Source organism: Lonchura striata, chromosome 5 (assembly GCF_046129695.1).
Source record: "Lonchura striata isolate bLonStr1 chromosome 5, bLonStr1.mat, whole genome shotgun sequence".
Lineage (NCBI taxonomy): Eukaryota > Metazoa > Chordata > Aves > Passeriformes > Estrildidae > Lonchura > Lonchura striata.
The window spans coordinates 46,789,968-46,811,992 of NC_134607.1; the positions used below are offsets into that span (position 1 = coordinate 46,789,968).

General features: G+C 41.4%; 2 protein-coding genes across 2 annotated transcripts; both read left to right on the plus strand.

Annotated features, from left to right (window-relative positions):
- The first annotated feature begins 3,239 nt into the window (after window positions 1–3,239).
- Window positions 3,240–9,237, plus strand: LOC110469438 (glioma pathogenesis-related protein 1-like). Its single transcript, XM_031503702.2, has 6 exons — window positions 3,240–3,413; window positions 5,554–5,799; window positions 6,246–6,358; window positions 7,064–7,146; window positions 8,900–8,926; window positions 9,011–9,237. The coding sequence occupies exons 1-6, from the start codon at window positions 3,240–3,242 to the stop codon at window positions 9,235–9,237; spliced, it is 870 nt and encodes a 289-aa protein (XP_031359562.2).
- Window positions 9,238–11,151: 1,914 nt separating this feature from the next.
- Window positions 11,152–21,270, plus strand: LOC110469434 (glioma pathogenesis-related protein 1). The gene is made up of 6 exons (XM_021528168.2): window positions 11,152–11,455; window positions 15,645–15,890; window positions 17,837–17,946; window positions 19,699–19,781; window positions 20,898–20,924; window positions 21,009–21,270. Exons 1-6 carry the CDS (start codon window positions 11,276–11,278, stop codon window positions 21,158–21,160), a joined length of 798 nt encoding a protein of 265 aa, XP_021383843.2. The 5' UTR covers window positions 11,152–11,275; the 3' UTR covers window positions 21,161–21,270.
- The last annotated feature ends 755 nt before the right edge of the window (window positions 21,271–22,025 follow it).

Sequence of the window (22,025 nt, forward strand, 5' to 3'; positions counted from 1 at the left end):
GTCTTTTCTTACTTATTTCTCTTCAAGTGTTAATTCTTGTTTTCTGCCCCTGGTTCTGCCTATAACAAAGCCAAAAGCAAGGCTGGAGGATTTAAGTTTTGCTGTTTATTTGGCAGGAGATTTTTTAGAAGGCTAGAAGTAGACAGTATCATAGGAAAGTATTTTTTATTTTTTCTGTGGCACAATAAATTATGAAAAGTTACCTATCAAGGTAGTTTTTACAGTGAAACAACTACAATTCAACCTTGTCTGCATAGAATTCTGGAGAGTTTTGCACATTTCTCTTAGAGTGATGTTCACATCTAAACTTTCTTTTCCTTGATTGTTTGCTCCTTTCCTGTTATACACAGTTAAGTAATATCAAAATGTTCATGCATTTCAGGCAACATTACAAAGGAAACTAACCACCAGAAAAAACAAGCAGTGTATATGTATGTATATTAAACACTATGAACATCATAATTGATAATCAAGGACCATGCCTGATCCAGGGGCAGTCGTGTTCTTGAAGGCTCAGACACCAAACTGAAAATGGGTAAAATTTATGACCCATAAATGAATGGGCTGTGTAGACCTGTTGAGAGCCACAACACTGGAATCTCAAAATTGTAGAAATCTCAAACAAATATGTGAGGCTGTTACATAAAGGTCTCTGAAATGCTTAGTCTTTAACCCACTATTCAGGTAACACCACTTTAAATATTAAGATCCATTTTTTAAAAATTGTTATGTTTTATGTTTGATGAACACAACTGCTTCTTTCATTTATAATTGAAGAGATGAAACTTTTGGGAATGGTCGAGTCAGTTTGTCCACCTGAGGCCTCTACCCTTACTACTGGAGAGACACTTTGATACTGACTAAGTTACCATGTCTGCAAGTCTTTCAGAAATGGAATGTATGATTATCCAGATGTTTTAGGTATAGAATTAAACATTTTTACCTGAATTCAATACAGTTTGGTTAATCATGTGCAGAAGGTATTGGAAGAATCTCCTAAGACAAAGCAGATGCCTAAACTGTAATGCCTGTCTTAAGTTTGGCAGGTAAATCTCTTTGGTCTAAAAATATGCAGTGCCAAAACTTTTGCACTTAAGTTTACAGAAGTAATCATCCAGATAACTTCAAAATTACAGTAAAACTATCTGCAGTCCAGCCACATACTAATGGCCACCTCTGTTAATTGTGAAAGTCTTTACAGCCTCATTATTACAAAATAATTTTAGGATTTTTTAGCTTTTAATGACTAAAAAATTACTTCTTACAGGGTAATTCTTGTGGAAATTCAATATCACCACTGTCCTTGTCCTGTAATCTATTTTCTGCCCTGAGGTGCCATTGTGTAATAGCAGAAGCAATGCATGTCAGAATATTAGTTTATTCACAGGTCTGGAAGACCAAGTGATCTTGCAGCTGCTAAATCCTATGGATAGAATAAGAAAACCAAGACTATCCACCCCATTTGTTTAACTCAACCCAGTAAGTCAAGATCAGACCTTCTCTCCCCAGCAAAAGGAACAATACTGTAGGGAAGCTGATGATTTGGGAACAAAATTAAATGTGATTTCACAGATTCCCAGGCATCATGGATATCTGTAATAGGCTGTAATTCACCAGGTTTTAGTCCTCTGACTATATAGAACATTAGGGGAAAATTTAAAATCTGAGATTTTATTTTTCCAGCCATTTTGAACTAAAAGCAAGTCAGAAGTGCAAAAGTGGGATGTAAACATGGGGATTTTTTCAAAATCATGAGGCTGTAAATCTTCTTGCATGTACCCAGCTCATGGTGCTAAATTTCACTTGAGATCTGTGGATTGGCAATGGCTTATATTGTCCAGATTGTGCTATCCAAATGTGCTATAAGGCTATAATGTGCTATCCAAATTCCAAAACTTAATTGTTGAGATTCACTGCTTAATGCTGGCAAAAGTCTAAAACTCTCTTATTGGAAAAATATCATAGATGCTCAAGGGTAGGCTGAACTTCTGCTTTAATTATAGGTAGAGTCACTAGATGGAGCCAGAAACACAAGAAAGCATTTTATAACCTGGACTATCCTGAACCCATCAAAATTTCCTACTGCATAAAATCACCAGTCATTTTCCAAACAGAATTTAAACTGTATGCATATATAAGTGCAAGATCACTGTACTGTTAAATTAATGGTGCAGTTTTAGTGTGATGGGTGTTTTTGTGCAAATTGCATGTAGTTGTAATAGTCATGGTTTTACATTAAGTCTGACCACCAAAACTGAGCAGGGAGTGAGACCCATTAACATATTTTGCAATCTATTTGCAACAAATTTTCCCTGTAAATCTACCTAAAACTGGATTATAATACTTTAGCTCTTAAAACATATGGTTCTTCTTATGCTCTTGCATATCTGTACAATTTGGCTTAGGTTTGAAAAAAGAAATATTCAAACAGCTTATGGAACAGTTGGGGAGACAATACAAATGCCAACATATACCATCCTACTGCCCTGAGAAGTTATTTGACTTGGAATGTTATACCAGGAGTGCTAATCCTGTAGCTGCTCTCCAGGAGCACAGGAAGCTGCTCCAGTGATTTCAGGCTAGCAGGTAATAGCAAATAATTAAGGAGGAGAGAACCAACACATACTCAAGCCTAGGATTTTCAAATTTTATTTTTTGTTACACACACCAAACCAGGCCAGAATGTCTGTTCTGCAGCAGGGTGCTGTTCAGGAACCCTTTTTTTCCTCCTTCTGAAGCACAGAATTCTGTTTATTTCTTGAGCAATATTGATATGGAAGCAATGTTCTGCCACTAATTGTAGCTAAGCTGGTATGACTAAGCAATACTATTGGAAAATCAGCTGAATAGTCGATTTCCGTTTTGTCAGAGCTGCATTTTTTGTGATTGATGCAGGTTTTAAGAAAGCTGTTCAGCAGCATGTCTTCAGATAAGACCAAAATCACAGAATGGTTTGGCAGTCACCCAGGATGGAGCACATTCAAAGAAAAGACAGAAGTATACTTGGAGTGTTGCTTCTTGCTGATATGCATGGCAGGCGCCTGTTTCATGCTTTACCCTTTGACTGCCAGCTATGATGTCAGATAGAGTTGTACCTGATTAAGCAAACACTCTTCACATCCTGTTTGACACATTTAAGTGCTTCCACACCCAGAGGACAACTTCTGCAAAACTGCTTGCCGGTTTCATCTCCACCTGCGAGATTTTTCATTTTAAAACTTATGATAAAACACTGGAGAATGAAGAAAATCACATTCTTCTTTGATGCATTGTTCTTACTGGATTTTTTCTCTTGCTTTTGTGCTTATCCCTTGCCTGACATAGAAGATGCAAATTTTATTGAGGATTGTGTGAGAGCTCACAACACATTTCGATCCAAAGTGAGTCCACCAGCTAGCAATATGTTTCGCATGGTAAGGTGGTGTTTGTGATCTTTTTGAAATTATTATATTTGGGCTGCTGATTTAGCCCATCCTATTCTTCATTTGTACTGTTATTCTTTCCATTTCAGTTAATGATTTCTGTAACATATATGTTGATTCTTTGTATGAAATAGAATATACATTCATTTTCACAGTATTGTTCAATTTTAATAATTTGAAGGGAATTTCATTTTTAGCACAAGATTTAGCTACTCAACTTCAGCCAGAGCAAAGGGCTTTATTGCAAAAAATAGTGTTCAGTTCTCATATGTCATCTACCTCTTTCTAAGAGAGATAGTAATCTATTTTATACCAGGTCAGGTTTCATACATGGAAGCTGTTTAACTTTTTAAAAGTTTCTGAGTAGGCAGTCTGCACCAGGATTTGTTGAAAATCTTGTTTCTTCTAATCTAGAACATGTGTTGAATAAAGGGATTTTCCAGGACATCCATTTAGATACCTGATCTTCATTTGCTGTAGCAGGGTTTGAAGAGTAGGGATAGTGATATCTAGGCTGAAAAGCAGAGCTTGCTACAAATACAGTGGATATCAGAACAGGTTATGTTATGGGTAGGTCACACGCTGTTCAGTGGAATACATAAGAAAAAATGTGCATAGCTCGCTGAGGGAGGTAACCCCAGCCAGTGCACGTCACTTCTCTGAGCCCTCCAGCAGTGCTGCATAGCTGGAAAGCAAGTTAAATGCATAACCACATGCAGAGTAGGAATCATTTCTACAAATGTAATCTCACAGTAAAGGAATGAGATTCAGAGTACCAGTGACTTTAATTTCTTGCCATGTTAAAAATTATGTTTAATTAAAAAAGCTAGTGCACAAGAGCAAACTTACTTGCTCAGACCAAAGACCCAGTAATTCTGGAATAACAGCAGGACAAATATATTTAAACCTCTTGAATCAAAGGTGTACTTGCAAGGTATACCAATCATGGTGTTACAAGATCTTAATGGATTTTTTAAAATTATTTTTTTCAGCCTTGAGGTCATAAAAGTTTTTATAATTTCTATCCTCTCATGGCAAAGGGTTGCACAGCCTAACCACAGGTTGTGTGAAGCTGTTTCCTTGTGTTTGATTTGGGCCTGTTAGTGCTTAGCTTCATTTAATAGTGTCTGGCCTTTTTATTGGAAGATGCATGTTAATGCTGCTTATTTACCTATTTCATACAAGATGTCCAGATGTCTCTGATTGAAGCTGCAAAGCACTCTGTTGCTGTATGAAAGTTCTCTGAACTTGAAGACGATCATTCTACTCCAAGTTCTCTCTGGCCTTTCTAGTTGTACTGTACCTTTCCTGAGGTGGGGTGCTGTGCTGCACACACCATTTAACAGGACTTCTGCAGAAATGTGATTATATATGTGGTTTTATTCTCCATTCTTTGCAAAGAGCTTCTAATACTTTGTTTGCTTTTTAGTCTACTACTTTGAAGTGGTAATAGCCATCTCCAAACCTGTTACTAGGAACACAAACTCAATTTTTTCTCACATCCCTTAACTTGAATTTCAATGTGCTGAACTTTACTTGTCAGCATAAAATCTGCAAGTCTGCCGGACTGGTTTGTTAAATTATTACTTTTGCCTCTTTGGATGGGAGTGTTTCCTTCTCAGCCCAGCAGAGATGAGGGAGTCTTTTATTTGCTTTGTCCGTCTGCTGAGGAGGGAAGAAAGAAAATAGACAGAAGGAGCTGAGGAAGGGAGCAGCTGTGACTCTTCCTTCTGTCCTGGCCAGCAGAAGAGAATTCCTATCTGGTCTGGTAATAATTGCCAAGTGCAAACCCCTGGACAGCCAACATCTTCTAGGCACAAAGTCCCCCAAGCCCCTCTACAGCTGGAAGTTTTACACTGTTATGCCCTCCAGGTGTAGCAGCTTAAAGATTGCACTCCAGCTGTAAATACATTAACAAGTCAGATACAACTGAACAGTGGATAGATCCTGCATATCCTGCAATAGCTAAGGGAGAAAGAAGACAAAAATTTGTTATGGGAGCAGAAATGTCATGTGAGAGAAAGAAACTGAAAGCAGGGATGGGAATCAGAAAAGTTTCTGTTTAAAAATGTCTGAATTTGGCGAAGTCACTGGTGTGCAGGTTATAGTATCTTTTCTTCCTTTTCTACAGTCCTGGGATGCTGCTTTAGCTAAGACTGCCAAAGCATGGGCAAAGAAGTGTAAGTTTAATCACAATACCTACCTTGAAATGCCAGGAAAAATGCACCCCACCTTTCACTTTGTTGGAGAAAACATCTGGACTGGCACAGCCCACATCTTCTCTGTGGATGAAGCTCTCAGGTCCTGGTTTAATGAAGTAGGCAGCTATGATTTCAGCACCAATACATGTACTGACATGTGTGGTCACTACACTCAGGTAAGTCTTACATACCCAGTGCTTTATAGTCTAACATATGAATAGTCAAATACATATATATAGAGTCTAATTTCACTGAAGATCTGAGTACAGGCTTGGAACAGATTGCTTTGGAACAGGAATTACTGCAGGGCTTTGCACCCCCCAGTTTATTGTTGCATGAGATTGGAAATAAATATTATGAGCCCTAGGGATGTCAAGTTCTACTTCCAGTAATGGTGGAAAGGGATTATCCCCTAGCAATTTCACATTTAAAGGGTAGCCAGATAATAAGTGCAAAAAATAGCTATCAATCTGTCATTTTGTCCCAGCTGCCCTTCGGGTTAAGTTGCTCCTGTGTCAGCTGATTTAAATTTCCCTGAGCTACTTCCCTTCTCCTCCTTCTCTTGATGCTGTTCTTTGATAGTATTTGAACAGTGCATTACATACTTCCCTTTGTCCTGCAGGTCGTCTGGGCAGAGAGTTACAAAGTTGGTTGCGCAGTTCACTTCTGCAACACAGTTGAAAATTTTCCAGGACTATTCAAAGCAGCACATTTTGTTTGTAACTATGGGCCAGCGTAAGTTAATTGTGGCATTTGAGGGTTTTTTTGTTTTGTTCTTTAAATATCCCAACTGATCTGGTATCAGATGCCAACTGATATGATGGATGCAGTTGTAACAAATTTCAGAATAAGACCAAACGTCCTCATGTTACTGTTCCAAGGGAAACTTCCCCTGGCCATTGGGAACAGAACCTACTGGACATAGCTGGGACTGCAGAAAATCCCATTCTAAAAAAAGCAGGAGAGCAGATCATAGCTGACACCACTCACTATAATGCAAATGGTAGAAGAAAATCTGTTTTGATTTCAGTCTTTGCAGGAAATGTGGGAAAGGTGTAATGTTCCCACTTCAGAAAGATTACATCTTTCTCTGGACCTACATGAATTTCAAACAAGACATTGCAGTTTAAGAAATAAAAGGAAGACAGTCCTCTAATTTATCTGGTACCTTGCAGTATTTCTACTTGCTTTTTACATGTTTGCTTTTTAGAATCCAGGTGGGTAATGATGGGCTATATGTTTTCAATAATACAGTATTGCCTGAGAGGTCTCATTAATATTCAGTGGCAGGAGTAAACTGCTTCTCATGCCAGTGAGAGCTTTAATCTGATCTAAAAAAGAGTTTCAAACAATTGCAATAGCCAGTTTTTTGATTAGGGTAGTCCCTCCCCTTGACAGCTTTTCAATGACAGCTAACAAAATACTGTTCCTGTTTTGCAGGGGGAATTACCCAAGAAAACCATATAAAGAAGGACAGCCATGCAGTAGATGCAGTAATGAGAAGTGTGTAGACAAGCTCTGTGGTAAGACCAAAGTGATCATGTAAGAAAATTGCACAGAAACAAAAGTAGCATAATTAGCAGTGGAAAGACAACAACAAGTCAATTTGTACAAAGTGCATAGTAGGTCTGTAGCACACCACACAACAGCACTACCAAACTCTGGGAGAATACTGTAATAAGGAAATAATTGAAATACTTTGCAGTTGAAGACTTTCAGAAGAAGAAGCAAGAGTTTCTGATGTAGAGAAGTCTGAGTTAGACTATTTTCTCCCTTTTATCTGGTCAGGAAGTCAAATTCAAAATTTTAGCCCCAAAAAATATTTACTGTCTAGTTCTCTCTCAGCAGAAATAGGAAATGGATCTTCTGCTTTTCTGCTTATTTAGCATGTCCTAACACATTTTCCAGACAACTGTATTTCTGAACTAATAACAAGACTGTATCAAAAAGCACAGTTATTTCTAACTTCCACAGTTTTCTGAAAAACAGCAGTGAGATCTTGTTTGTAATCTTCTTCCCTACTATGCTCAGTGTTATCAGAGTGCTGGTGGTAAATAATTAAATGAAGAGTTGTAACAGAGCTTGGAGGCTCAGGGCATGAGGGGATTTTAATCAAATCTCAAGGAGTAATTAATAAAGGACTGGTAACCCCTTTGGAGCAGGCCTGTGGCAGCTATGGGACATTTGGCCAGGAGCTGATGTGGGGCTGAGCTGGCACAGCTCATTCCCAAACCCTGCAAAAGATGCACCAATGAAAGGAGTGTGGTTGAAGTAAAAACCTCTCTGGGTTGGAGGTGTTCCTTGCAAACAAGGTGTTCCTGGGTCTGGGAGAGAAGTGAGTGATGGCGAGGGGCTCAGCCTGCTCCCTCCTCCTTGCCTCCCCTCCAATGAGCCAGAGTGACTCTGTGCTGGGTCTGTCTCTGGTGTCAGGGTGTGGGCGCAGCAGGGAAACACACAGCCCGTACCGCATCACTGAGTCTGCTCCAAACAGCAGTGAGCCTTTATGTCAATTTACCTAGTCCCAAAACTGGACAATGTTTTTAATAAACATTGCCCAGTTTGGGACTTATTAATTAAAGGAGATCCAGCAATGTCTTAAATCAAATATGAATTTTATACAGAGGTTTGATGGGGATGGTCTTTACTAGGCAGACTCTAGACAGTTTCAGCTGTAGAAATGATTGAGCATTTGGTACTCTTATTTTCTTCTGTAAAATCCTGGCTGACTCATGTGAAAGCCACACGCTGACACATCACAGGAAAACTAGAAATATCTCAACGACTAGGGGGAGGGACATGAGGAACAGGGAATTTAAAAGTTAAGTGCTAGATCCTACCACCCACATTTACCATTTTCTCCTATAGGGCAAAAGAGGAATTTCAATAGGATGCACATAGGTAATCCTGCAAATGCCTCAAAACTTTTAGTAAAGGTGTACTTCTGTGATAAATTAGTAGTTATATTTGTCCGTCTGTAGCTACTTAAATTTGGTATACGTAACAATTTTAAATTAATTCCATGTTTTGTTGTTATTTTTTATTCCCTCATCTTCATGACACAAATTCTTCCTGATACAGCTGTTTCTTTCTGTTTCTCTTTCAATTCAATAAAAAATGTGAACTCCACACCAGCTGGGAGCCTGCTCTTGCTGGCCTGCTTCCCCCTTGTAGGATGTTCTAGGCATTAGCTGGCCTCATCAGTGCAAAGGCTTACCTCTTTACACGAAGAACCACCATTGAATGATACATTACTTTCCTCTTCTGATCTCTTTGCAGAAAATACAAATCGTGAGAAGCTGATAAGTACGTATCAAATTGTTCTTAATGGCTTTCCTGTAAGTATGGCTAAGACTAGGTCTTAACACCTGTTTCTTCACTGACTTTTAGGTTATGACAACTGGTATCCAGAGTGGGATACACAGCCCCAGCCACCACAGCCCCGTCCCCCCAGGCCTCCCATGCCATCACACGTCCCACCTGCCGAGCATCCACGACCCACTTGTGACCAATACTGTCTTAGTGTTTTAATTTTAAGGCCACTGTTTATTGTATTGAGCACTGGTGCTGTACTTCTAGCACAACAGCAATTTCCACACACTTTTTTTTATGACTAAAGGTCAGTTAAGATACTGACTGTGATCCTACTGCTGTATTACTCTCACACAATTGGCACACATTTAAAAAAAAACCAAACATTTGATCATCTTTCATTATCCCTGCAATGTTTATCCAGCATGGGAAAGGCTGCTTCTTCACTCAAGGCAAGTGGCTAGTATAATTTATTGTCAGTAGCTGCAACATGCTCCTATGTCTATACGAGCCTTTTAGCTCTAGGGGTAGGTTGGTAGAGGGACCACAGAGACTAGACTCCATGTGCTAACAATCCTCCTGGATGCCTGGGGCATCACAAAAACACATCTGAAGTGGCACACTGTATTCAAAAGAATCAATAATTCATCTTCATTAACCTTCAGTTATCCCAGACACAAGTTCCCCCAGATAATGGAGGAATTACTGTATATATTACTTTTTATGAACAGGAATAAAGCTTGCCCTTTGCTATATTTAGCCTATGTGTGTCAGTTGTATATTCAGTTCTTCTCCTCTCAAATTAATACTTGTTCTCCATAAGTAAAAGAATACCAGGGAAAGTTGACAGAGTAAGGATTAAAGTGGGGTGTCAATGGGGAAAGCTTAATTTTAGGATGTGAGATGGTGAAAATATGCAGAGTAGATGGCAAGCATCATGAGTTTTCAGGTAGCAGGAAACAGAGATGGAAAATGAAATGGGCCCAGGACAGATTCTGGTTTAGAAATTGAATATTTCAGCTTCATTTAAAAAGCCCAAACCTCTGATGGATTCAGTTTGTTTTAAGAGACATTTAGCCCTCAACCTGCCCCCCGTTGTTCCAATATATGTTTGTTAGTGAGGGGAATCTTTCAAGCCAGGAAATACTGACTGATATTAGCAATGCAGAGCTGTGCTGCAATATTTAAAGCTGCTTTAAATATTCAATATTTAAAGCTATTTTTTTCCTCTTTTGTCTTTGTTCTAATGTTTTAAGAACACAGTGACTCAAATTCTGAGCCACATTGCAGCATGTCATCCCACAGAATAAAAATGGGCCCCAACCAAAGTTCTTGTTAATAGATCCTTTGGGGTGGATTAGAATTGACACCAAATTAGCAGTCTATAAACAAACAAACAAACAAACAAGGCAGCTTTATTTTATAAGTATTTGGTTGTAGTGGAAAGGAAGAAAATATGTAAGGAAAAGAAAGAGAAAAAGCAATAGCCTTAACGGCATATAGTTTCATCGAAATAAGAAAATTTATCCAAAACTTTTTTGTAATACATAAGGATTGCTATGAACAGGATTACAGGGGTCAAACAAATAGTAACAAAGAAGCCTAAAGGACAGGAGACATTTGCCCACCATAATTAAAGAAAGAAGAAAAAAAGAAAGAGACAAGGCTACTACAGCTCAAATGTGAACTTGTAGCTCAATTTCCTTATTCTCATAGCAGTGTTCTTGAAATACGACTCGTTTCCTGTGTCTAGCTTTGTATTCAATTACCATAGCTAAGGTAAGTCCAGCCCAAAAATCTCCCAAGCAAAATGCAGGTGGTAGAGTGCAAACCACTTTGCACAGCTGAAACACTTTGTTTTTAAAGCTAGGAAGACCAGATGTTGAGAAGCATGACTGTAAGGAAAGAGCTAATGACATTTTCAGTGTTCGCCTTGAGCAAGTGCTCGGTGACGGAACTGCTTGAAGAAAACTTGCCCGGTGCCTGTGCACAAACCGCAGTAATGAGCCGGCTTTCAGCGCCGGCCCTGCGGGGGCAGGACCGACTCTGATGCTTTTCCCGGCGGCGGTCCCTTGCGGTGTGCTGCTCAGCGAGTGAGCAGCAGCACAGGCACCGGCAGCGCGGTCTCCCCGGCACACCCGGCTCTGGGGCTCGCCGCCCGAGCCCCGGGCAGCCGCGGCAGGCCGCGCCCCGCCCCGCCGCCCTCAGCGCCCCGGGCCTATAAAGGCGGGCCGGGCACGGGCCTGGCGGCTGGCCGCGCCGCCGGCTCGGGACATCGGGGCGCCCCTCCATCCGCTGTGGTGGCTTGCTGCTTGCACCTCCTCTCTTCTTCTCCCTGTCTCAATGACAAGCAGAATTTCTACTTATGTGGTGGCTTTACTACTCTTTTGTTGTTCCTCTGATTCTTTTGATCCGTCCACACTGCCTGATCCTCGGGATCCAGAGTTTATTCGGCAATGTGTGCAAACTCACAACGCATTGCGGTCCAAAGTGGATCCACCAGCCAGCAACATGCTCTGCATGGTAAGGCAATCTCCATGACTTAAATACAGATCTGTAGAATTGCGATGCTGTTTGTGATTCTCAAAGATTGCTTTTATGATCAAATGTAAAAAATCAGAAAACAACCCCACAAAAACCTGGGGTCATAAAACTGACCGCTTTTCAAAGCAGAGAAGAAGGCTCTAATTATCAGCTGGCTTTGTGCAGTCGGGTATGTGCAGTTTAGCTCTGATTGAAATTGCACATTCGAAGCCGAAGATGCCAGCCCTCAGCCGAGCCTTGTCGTTGTGTTGTGCTGTGTTGTGCTGTGTTGTGCTGTGTTGTGCTGTGTTGTGCTGTGTTGTGCTGTGTTGTGCTGTGTTGTGCTGTGTTGTGCTGTGTTGTGCTGTGTTGTGTTGTGTTGTTGTGTTGTGCTGTGTTGTGTGAGAAGCCTCCTGGTTGCGAGGCACCCCACGCAGCTCGGCCGCCGCAGGTGTGGGGTTGTGCACATCCAAGCACAACTTTCGTGCTCGAGTCGTCGAGGGCAGATCCTGTTGCCAGACAGCCCTGGAGAGCTTTCCATGAGCGTTCTCTGCAAGGCTCTCACCGACTGAGGGGCTGGGCCTGCAGGGGAAGCCAAAAAGCACCAAGTTCATTTTCCATTTCTAGTTGTCAGACATTAAAAGATAAGTGCCCCATTTGGGAGGGGTAACTGCACAGTAATAAAACTTGAATTGCAAACATGACAGGAAACTTATTTAGTTTCTCTTCTAGATGTATCTTTTAGATCAGCTTTCCTCAGCTCTACATCCTGGCCTTCAGAACATGTTCTTTGGACGCTTTTCTACATTGCTTTACTGGCCCTAAACAAACAAAATATTGTTAGGATGTGTTAAAAGTGCAGTATTTGTGTTTTAAATTGTGATATTTTTCTTTGGAAAAAGTAAAGAACTGAAATCTGAAAAAAAAAAAAAGGCAGCTTAAGAAAGAGACAAGTAAATTGCATCAAAAACAGGAACTGAATCATGGTAGGTTTCTTTCAAAACACTGCAAAATCCCTAGTCTTAAATATGACCTTTCCCAGGAACTATTTAATGTGGAGATAGCAGGGCAATACGTGATAAAATCTATTACAAAAGTAAAAGCATTGGAATTGAAAACATTATTTTGAGTGGCCCTTGGCACTTCAAAATGGCAGAAAAGAAGATAGTGCTTTTATTTCACAGGGAATTTCATTTTTGCTGGAGGTAACTGCCCACCTAGATATGTAAAAATTAAGATTAAATTCAGGGCATTCCTATATTTTGGAAAAGTAGTTTTTAAAAGAAAATGCAAAATGGAAACTCCTTTAATTGCAAGTAGCAAAGTTCAACCATTGATATTTGTAATACATGTATTATAAAATGAGAACATTGATCTAAATTCTTTTTTACCTGACAAATGTGAGCCCTTTTTCATCCACCAAAAGTACTCATTCTGTTTTAAGGCTCCTCAAAAACATCAGTCTCAACAGTTTTATCAGGGCTTCACAATTGTCTCCTTTGAATTAGTGCTGCCTTCCATCACTTTTCACATATTATACATTAAATTTTTCCTTCTTAAGTCAGCAAGCAACTTGTTAAAAAAAGGAAAACTGACAATCAGTTCATGAGGGGGAAAAGAAAAGTAAGTATTGTTTCCTTAAACCACAGTGATATCAATATGCAAATCTCCCTGTCCTTTGCATTTTCTTTGCAAGCCATTTAGTCCAATCTTTCTGTTTAAGTGCAGTATTATAAGCAAATATGGAGTGTAACTGCAGTTAAACTAAAAATCATTGTGAACATTTCTGTACACTGCTTTTCATCTGTCAGCCAGATTAAGCATTCACACAAAATGGAAAGTATATTTAAACTTACTATGCAACTTTAAACTTAGTATTATTCATACCTTTATCAAACTTCAAACCTGTTATTACTGTAGGATGAAGGAGAGGAGGTGCATGCACTCTTAAAAAGCAGAATGTGAAAAAAAGACCATGAAACATTAAGTGTGTTCCCTACTGTTGTACTTCTTTCATGATGATCATCTCAGAGCCTTGACAAGATATAAAATGAAGCTTCTGTCTTAACTGGCAGAGTTATCATTTCCCCACTGCTGTTCAAGGCCAAGTCCTTCAGCCAGAGTAGTAGTACCTCTAGGATGATTCATTCAAGAAGGGGAAAGATTGTGCACAGGCAATTGGATCCAGAGAAGATTAAGAGCATATGAAAGGAACAGCTCTGCAGACACCAAGGTCAGGGCAGAAAAGAGCAGGAGGAAGTGCTCCAGGCACTGGAGCAGAGATTCCCCTGCAGCCCGTGGTAAGGCAGGATGTGACCCTGCAGTCCATGGAGGTCCATGGAGGAACAGAGATCCACCTGCAGCCTGTGGAGGACCCCGCACTGGAGCAGGTGGAGGCCTGAAGGGGGCTGTGACCCTGTGGGAAACCTGTGCTGGAGCAGGGTCCTGGCAGGAGCTGTGGCCCCATGGAGACAGGAGCCTGCACTGAGCAGGTTTGCTGGCAGGACTGTGACCCCATGGAGGACCCACTCTGGAGCCGTGTGTTCCTGAAGGGCTGCACCCTGTGAAAGGGACCATGCTGGAGCAGGTTGGGAAGAGCTATACCCCATGAGAAGAAAGATAAGTTTGTGGAGGACTGTCTCCTGTTGGAGGGACCCCCACACTGGAGGAGAAGAGTGTGAGGAGGAGGGAGCAGGAGAGACAGTGTTTGATGAACACAGTATAACCCCCAATTCATGTCCCCTTGTGCTGCTGGGGGGAAGGAGGAGGTAGAAAATCAGGACTGAAGTTTTGTCCTGGAAGAAAGGAGAGGTGGGAGGAAGTTGTTTAAAATTGTAATAAATACAATTAATTTCCCCAAGCTGAATCTAGTTTGCCCATGACAGTAACTGATGAATGATCTCTCCCTGTCTTATCTCAATCCAGGAGCTTTTGGTTGCATTTTCTGTCCCCTGCACAGCTGAGGAGGGCAGATAAAGTGGCTTTGGTCAGTACCTGTCCAGTGTCCACCCCACCACACTGGGAAAATACACCCTCCAGAAACATTAGGCAAAGGAGGAAATGGACGACATAGGTTAAAAAATATTTTTAAATCTCTGTAGATGCATTTTGGCATGATCGTGTGATTTTAATTACTAATTGGTAGCATAAACAATACATATTGTTTCAGACTTAGCTATGGTACAAAAAAAGTTACTTAGGTAAAACATAGACATAAACTCAACAACCTACCTCTGTTAGATTCTACCAAAAAATCTACAAAAAGGTAGACTGTAAAATACACCTTTTCCTTCATTGTTTCTGATCTATTCAAAACAATTCCCTTAGTGTTTCCATCATTTGCAGAAGCAAGTAAGCTATTTTAATTAATTCAGAAGAGGGCAAATAAAAAGTTTATTTTTAAAAAAACAACTTCAGTACAAAATAGCTCCGTGCTGGACAACTTCATTTACATAACACAAAGTATAACTAGGACTACAAGCATACATTTGTGGTACTGTATCTACCAGGAGGTACAGTAATCGCTTAATCAAGGTGTATGCACAAGAAAACCCAACAGAGCAGACACCACCTCCAGTCCAAACAAAAGACATTTGCATGACTCAGGTGCTTAAATAACCACATTCTCTAAAATTGAATAGCAAGTGAATGAGTCAGTCCACAAATATGAATTCAGCACTCAGGTTTCAAGCCACCAAACACCATGATGCTCACCAAAGGGTTGAGTTTAAACTGTCCCCAGAATCCTAGTATGCTTGTGAACTGACCTGCAAGCCATGGCCTTAAGCAAAAATGAGGCTACACAAGACTTTTGCATTATTGATAGGGTAAACATAACCCTCATTTTCCTGATTCCATGTATATTTAGTTTGATTTACATTAATGTTCTGTCATGGCCAGCACAGCCTTGAAATGCTCATTGTGCCACATCTTAGTGTCCAACAAGCCTGTCAGCCCAGATTATATACCACCCCAAAAAATTTCCTCAAGCTTAATCAGCAACTTAAGTTCAAATCAGAAACAAACCTGCAAACTGATCTGCCATGTAGCTCTGTAAGTCTCCACAGAAATAAAAAATTAATGGACCAAAAGCATCTACACTTTTGAGATACAGCTTTTCCTGAGAGCTGCTCTGAATTACCGCACTGCCAGTATAACAAAGTGATTTTTAATTGTCTTTATTTTGCAGAGTTGGGATCCAGATTTGGCAAAGCTTGCAAAAGCTTGGGCAAGAAAATGCTTATTTAAACATAATATACACCTCAAAGAGCGAGGGAAGGTTCATCCCAGATTTGCTTCTGCTGGAGAAAACATCTGGACTGGCTCACTTCCTGCCTTCACCGTGAAAGCAGCCCTTAACTCTTGGTACCATGAGGTTGAATCCTACAATTATGACACCAATAGGTGCAGTAAAGTATGTGGCCACTATACGCAGGTAGGCATTGCATTTCTCCAGCTAAACCATGAACCAGGTTTGCCATTTTGATACAAAACCTCTACATTTCTGTTAAAGATTCAGAGAATCTTTCCAGGGTCTGTAATCTTACTATATGTCTGTATGCACAAGATGTTCTTATGGTCCAAATTACATGAGGAAAAGACTTACTGTGTTATTACTTTAAATGTGGCAGTTTGTGGGTTTTTTGGGAAGAAAACAGTGCAGCTGTCAAGCAGTCAGATTAGCCAAGCAATGGCCAAAAAACAGGCAACAGCAGTGGCTGTGGGCTGCAGTGCATGAGTGGAATGAGGTCCCAGCTCTGTCAGGTATACTTCAAATGTCAAGGGCTGGAGAAGTACCATCATGAAAAGAGATATCTGCAGTTCTGCAAACATCATATGTGCACTTCGTTCAACTGTTATTCCCAAAGGAAGCAGGCAAAGGGAGGAAAAGGACTGCAGCTGCCATGCAACCCTGCAGTCACTGCCCACAGCTGTAGGAAAGCAGAACAGCTTGCAACAGCAACTCTAGGGTTAAATTTTGACCTGAGGCTATTTAATATTTTTTGCAGAGATACACACGTGCATTTAGGACTTGAGTGGATGAGGTAAAGCTGGTGGGCTTTCTGAACTTGTGTGCAGAGAAGATACTTGGATGCAGGAGCTGAGAGGTGATCGTGCTGCTCTTTGAGCTTGCTCTCAAGAACATTGCAAGAGTCAGCACCTGGAAATTGCACAAAAACACAACTTACCTGGCACTAAAGCACAGTGCTGTTGACCATGGCCCATGCAGTTTTTTGGGAGTAGAATAAAAAAATAAGATTATTCTCACTTGGAGTTAGCAGTAATAGTGATTGTAACTAGAAGATGTATATCTGACAGCCTCAGGAGGCATCCTTGTGTCTTTACTGTCAAGGAACTCATCATTTCTCTTCTCCTCGGCTGTGGAGAAGACAGTTTTCCCTGGGCACAATTACTGGAGTTGCCACAAATCACTGCTCAGTCAGTGGCCTCCTGGAATAGGGAAGGTCCTTTTATTCCGTCCTTCACAGTCCTCAGGAATGAAGTTGTCTACAGCTGGTGCCAGGAGCAACCTCTGCTCTGACACTGCACTGAGAAGACCCTCAGGAGTCTGAGGATTGTCCTATCTTCCCAGAGCTGGTACCAAACAGGCATAAACAGAAAGGGCCAGATTTCCCCTTTAAGTCAGTGGAAGCACATGTTGCTCATGTAATCAGTCATTGCTTTTGCTTATCACCCTCAAGTATTGCTGTGCCCTTGTTTCCCCTCTGCTGCTGTCATGGGACTTACTTTTTCAGGACTGCAGCATTTGGCTGCATTCTGATAGGATGCTGGGTCCCACAGAAAAGCTTCTGGTAGAGAGAGGATCAGTAAGTGAAGTAATGGCCTTGCCTCTAGATTATTTTAGTCATGGCTATGATGTTAAAAGGCAGGACTGCAGCCCAGACACAATCCTCCTCCCAAGGCACTAGTGCCTTTTGGCAATTTACTTTATGTCCTCACAGGATTTAGTAAAGAGGCAGCCAGACTTTGTAAGAACTGTAACAGATCATGCAGCCTTTTCTGCACAGGTGTGAACTCAGCTCCCACCACAGGAAAGACAGAATGCTAATGGATTAGGTTGAAACAAAGGAGATGAGCTTCACCTTTCTCCTTTGCAAGAAAGGAAAACAATCTATTACAGCCAGTTGTCTTCTTTCTGCATAGTTTTAACAAATAAATGGTGAATTGGGTAAAATAATCAATCTTTTGTCAGAACAAACCATGATTTTGAGATTCATTATTGCTACTTTTCCCTGTGAGGCCTGCCAAAGGAGTCCTCCTCATCCCATTTGTATGTGATAAAACATGAGAGCAGATCTTCTCCTAAGTCTTCAGGTGCTGAATCAAAGCATTTGTCACCAGTGTCATCTGTCTTTGCAGGTAGTCTGGGCTACAAGCTACAAGGTTGGTTGTGCTGTCCACTTCTGTCCCACGGTGAAATACATCTCCATACGCAACGCAGCACACTTTGTCTGCAACTATGGGCCACCGTAAGGTTTTTTGTTATTGTTTTTATTTAGTTATTATTTTTGTTAGGATATTTCACAGGGTTTGGGTCCTACCCCTTCCCTTCCACAACATGTTAATTTATTAGATCAGTCCATTTAGTCCTGTTTTTTTGTGGGAGGAAATAGTCTCCAAAATAGAAAAGAGGTAGATGTTTGTCCAACCAGCTTTTTTTTGTTAGCTAGATGAGGGCTATATATTGGAGATAAAAAGCAGTGGTACTGGAAGAAAGAATTAAATATAAGATGTTGACATGAAAATACTGAAGTGATCATCTGAAAGTCAATCCCTTGCTCCTAAATGCCAAGATGGCCCAAGACAATTGCCAAGGTGCAAACCCAAAGTCTGAGGATATTCCCATACGTGCCTGAGGATTTAAGCCCCTAAGTCAATGGCTTGGATAAACATTGAAGTGTGCAGTGCTGGCAGCCTGCAGTCTTAGCAGCCGAGGGCCGCTTAGGCGGCTGGGGCTGCTCAAGACAAAATTTGATCCAGAGATCCTTCATGTGCATAGTCAGTAGGATATCCAGTGAGGATGGATGTATATTCTCTTCTTCAGATAATTAATACCACCTTGGTATAAATGCAGCTTTAAAAGCTTTACATGCATACATACCATGTTGGGCTAAAGCCAGAAGCCCTTGAACTCAAGAAGTTTGGCATTCCTTTTCCTCATGCCTCATCTTTGGAAGGATATGTATCCCTGACTAGATACCTTGAAATGACACAGCTGCTGCTCTCCCCAGAAGCCCCACACCCAAAATCCTACTGGATTTTTTGCCCTGTGTTGGCATGGGGAAGATGTGTGGTCCCTTCACCAGCACCCAGCAAAGCAGGCAGGGGGGCTCTCTGGAGAGGCAAGGTGCTCTAGAGAGGCCTTTAAAGCTGGGCTCTTCCCTCCTGGGACCACAAACGGTCAATTGCAAGCTAAGAAGTAGTGTTACATGCAGCTGTTGATTTTGAGAAGCAGCAGCTTCATTGCTTTGTTTCAGCTCTGCCAAGGGCCCAGACAAGATGCATATACAGTTACCTCAAGTGAACATACTCTTCAGCTTAGACCAAGCAATGAAAGCCTTGCCTTGCTGAAAGTAATGGGGTTTTATCATGAAGTTTCATATCATTGCTGAGATTTCATACTTACAAAATCCCTCTCTGTGTTCATGGGCAATTTGAGGCATGCCAGAAGTCTTGCTTTGGCCGTGCTTTGAGCAAAGCACTGAGGCTGTGTTTGGTGCAGGATCAGCCTGGGCAGAGGTAGATGGTCCCACTCACACCACTGACGGAGGGAGCAGGAGAGAGACCTACATCACTCCTAAAATATTAAACAACAAATGCATGAAATCACCACCTATGATTCTCCAACACCAGAGAATTCCTCTTCAAGGCTGAATACACACATACATACACAGTAACTGAACCTGCTCTTGCTTCCATAGCCAGAGCCAGCTATGAGATCCCAGAGTCTGCATGCACACAAATTACCTAACTCTGAGACTGCTTCAGTTCCCAGGTTTGCAATACTGCTGTCTCCAAGTTCTTAAAAAGGGTGTCTTATTACACCTAATCTCTTCTAATCTCTACTGCATGTCTTGGTCACAGGGCACTCAGATGGGAATCTTGAAAAAAACATCATTCTATCAACAAAGTGAAGCAGAACTCAGGTTAAAACCTAATTAGCAGTAGGTATTAACATTTTCCCAAGGGCTGTTTGAGAGCAGTGGTATTTTCCTTCGCAGTGGGAATTACCCAGTGCGTCCATACAAGACGGGAGGAGCGTGCAGCGAGTGCGGTGGTGAGCAGTGTACCATGCAGCTGTGTCGTAAGTAGAAGACAACCAGATATCCTCCCCACATGTAGAAAGGGAAAGAGCACACAAAAGATAGTGGCAGGAGGCAGGCACATCACTCTCCTGTTCCTAAATATAGGCTGAAAAACTGCAGTCAGAAGCCAAGTGGGTAGTGATTCACAAAGAGAGGGAATGAGGGCAGAAGGAGCCTGTTTTCTACCCTAGGGAGTGATGGAATGGGGTCTGCTCTTCAGGTGCTGGAGGCTGTGTTACAGGAGATATGGTGGCTGCTGTTTAAGGTGTTACTATCCCTGCCAGAAGTTCATGCAACAGAAAACAGAGAATGGGATACCTGTTCTGGGGACTCCATGTTATCCACACCTGATGTGTGAGCTGTGGCTGGGCTGGTGCAGGTCCAAGCAAGCTTTGCCACTGCAGGTGGGGAGAGCAGCCATGGCACTGCCAAGGTTGCTTACTCCAATGACCATCAGCCAGGCCATCTGGTTTTCCCTAAGCACTGAGAGAGAAGAAGGCTGACATGTAAGAGCATTCATAGAGATGCAGTGCTCAGCTCAAGTCTGACAGCCTTCCTGATATGCCTGTACTTGGCTTTGTAATGGCTGCATGGAGTCAGGAGGGAAGGAGACCTGAAATTTCCATAAAGACAAGGCACTGTGCTGTGGCCATTGGCATGCAAGGAGCTGAGGGTATGGTCACACTTTTCTCCAGCACTCAAACATTGGTAAACTTAAAGGAGTGGGAAGATTCTGTCAAAACACCAGTACCTAAGGAATTTAAGGAAGTTGTTTAATATTAAACAGAGCTGTTTAATGTTATTTGCAGGCTCTCAAAACACAGGGCACAGGGCAAAAACTACTGATCTTGGGAAACCCACCCAGGGGGGAGTCCTCTCTACACCAGCCACTGGCAGTAGAAGTCAAAAAAGTATGATAAACCACTCCTCAGCAGAATCCTGGGAGTCTCTGCAGGGCTTTCCCAGAGTCAGTGGGTCTTGGCTTTTCCTGAGAAGAAACACATCAGCTGTATTTATAAGCCTGTTGTGATACTCACATTTCATTCCCCTTTGGTTAGAGTCAAATTGTTTCTAAATTATGAGTGTGCTTATGTTTACTTATTTTCTCTCCCCAGAAAATGCAGAGCGTGACAAAGTCATTGGTAAGTACCACTGGAATTACTACTTCTTTTTGTTGTCCTTGTTGCAGTTATACTTGAAAACAAGTGAATTTTTTTTGTTTACAGAGGATCCAAAGTGGTATCCAGAGTGGGACAGGCCTGCATGTGATGAGTTCTGCATCTCCGTTACTACTTTAAGATCACTACTCCTTGTACTGACAATTGTGGCGTCCTGGCTCTTACCAAAATACTGGCCTCTAGTACCTGCCAGTGGGTAACACACATGTAGAAGATCATAAGAGCACTTGGCTCAACTCATGTGTTCAATTCACATAAGTTACAGGCAGCACATTGGTAGAGACATTGTTTGCATCCACAGGTGATTTAGAAGTACAGAAATAACATCTTCATTGCAGGTCATAGTTACAAGCACTGATAAGTAGCTTTCTCATTGCTCAGAACCAGTTAAAAGTTAAAATGGATTTAGATGTTAAAATTGCTTTCAAAGTTAAAAAGCTAAAATATTTGTAAAGTGGAGCAGTGTGCATGTGATCTGGTGAGTAGAGGAGCACATTGTCCAGGCAGCACACTAAGGTACAGGCAGCTGCCCAACACACTTTAGGAAGGGCTAGAGTGTCCAGCCCCAGAGCCAGGCCCCAGCCCACAGCCAAGGCACAGGCAGAGCATCATTCCTATTGCACTCTTATTCCTAAAGCAAGATGCAGAGTGTCTGTATAGTTTAAATTTTTTTAAGGAATTTTTGGATTCCTGTGAGCTCTGGCATTTGCATCCTGGGGCAGGCAGCACATTTCCCAGTCTCACAGCACTTGTCATTGGTACTTTGCTTAGAATTAGTTTTCATACTCATGGCATCTGTGCCTAAACAGTTTCACCTGTGTTTACATGGTTATGTATCACTGCACTCTTTCCTGTTGTGGTTTTTTATTTTTTGAGCAAAGGGGTTTTACTGCTGTTTCAAAGAATAAATAATTATTTCCTGCTTCCTGTGTATGGCAATCATGAATTTGTAACATGACCTAAAGCTTAACTGCTGGTGCACAAAATAGCCCCAGATTCAGCTCCAACTTGCACAACACTAGAAACAATACTGGGAAAGTTAGAACTCCAAATAAAATCACACTG

Bases quoted from the DNA above. Each gene is read 5' to 3' on its own strand.
- LOC110469438 (XM_031503702.2), top strand. From the start codon at position 3,240: ATGAAGAAAATCACATTCTTCTTTGATGCATTGTTCTTACTGGATTTT. The intron at 3,414-5,553 runs GTAAGGTGGTGT...CCTTTTCTACAG, and splicing joins CTAGCAATATGTTTCGCATG to TCCTGGGATGCTGCTTTAGC. The intron at 8,927-9,010 runs GTACGTATCAAA...ACTGACTTTTAG, and splicing joins AAATCGTGAGAAGCTGATAA to GTTATGACAACTGGTATCCA.
- LOC110469434 (XM_021528168.2), top strand. From the start codon at position 11,276: ATGACAAGCAGAATTTCTACTTATGTGGTGGCTTTACTACTCTTTTGT. The intron at 11,456-15,644 runs GTAAGGCAATCT...TTTATTTTGCAG, and splicing joins CCAGCAACATGCTCTGCATG to AGTTGGGATCCAGATTTGGC. The intron at 19,782-20,897 runs GTAAGTAGAAGA...TTCTCTCCCCAG, and splicing joins GTGTACCATGCAGCTGTGTC to AAAATGCAGAGCGTGACAAA.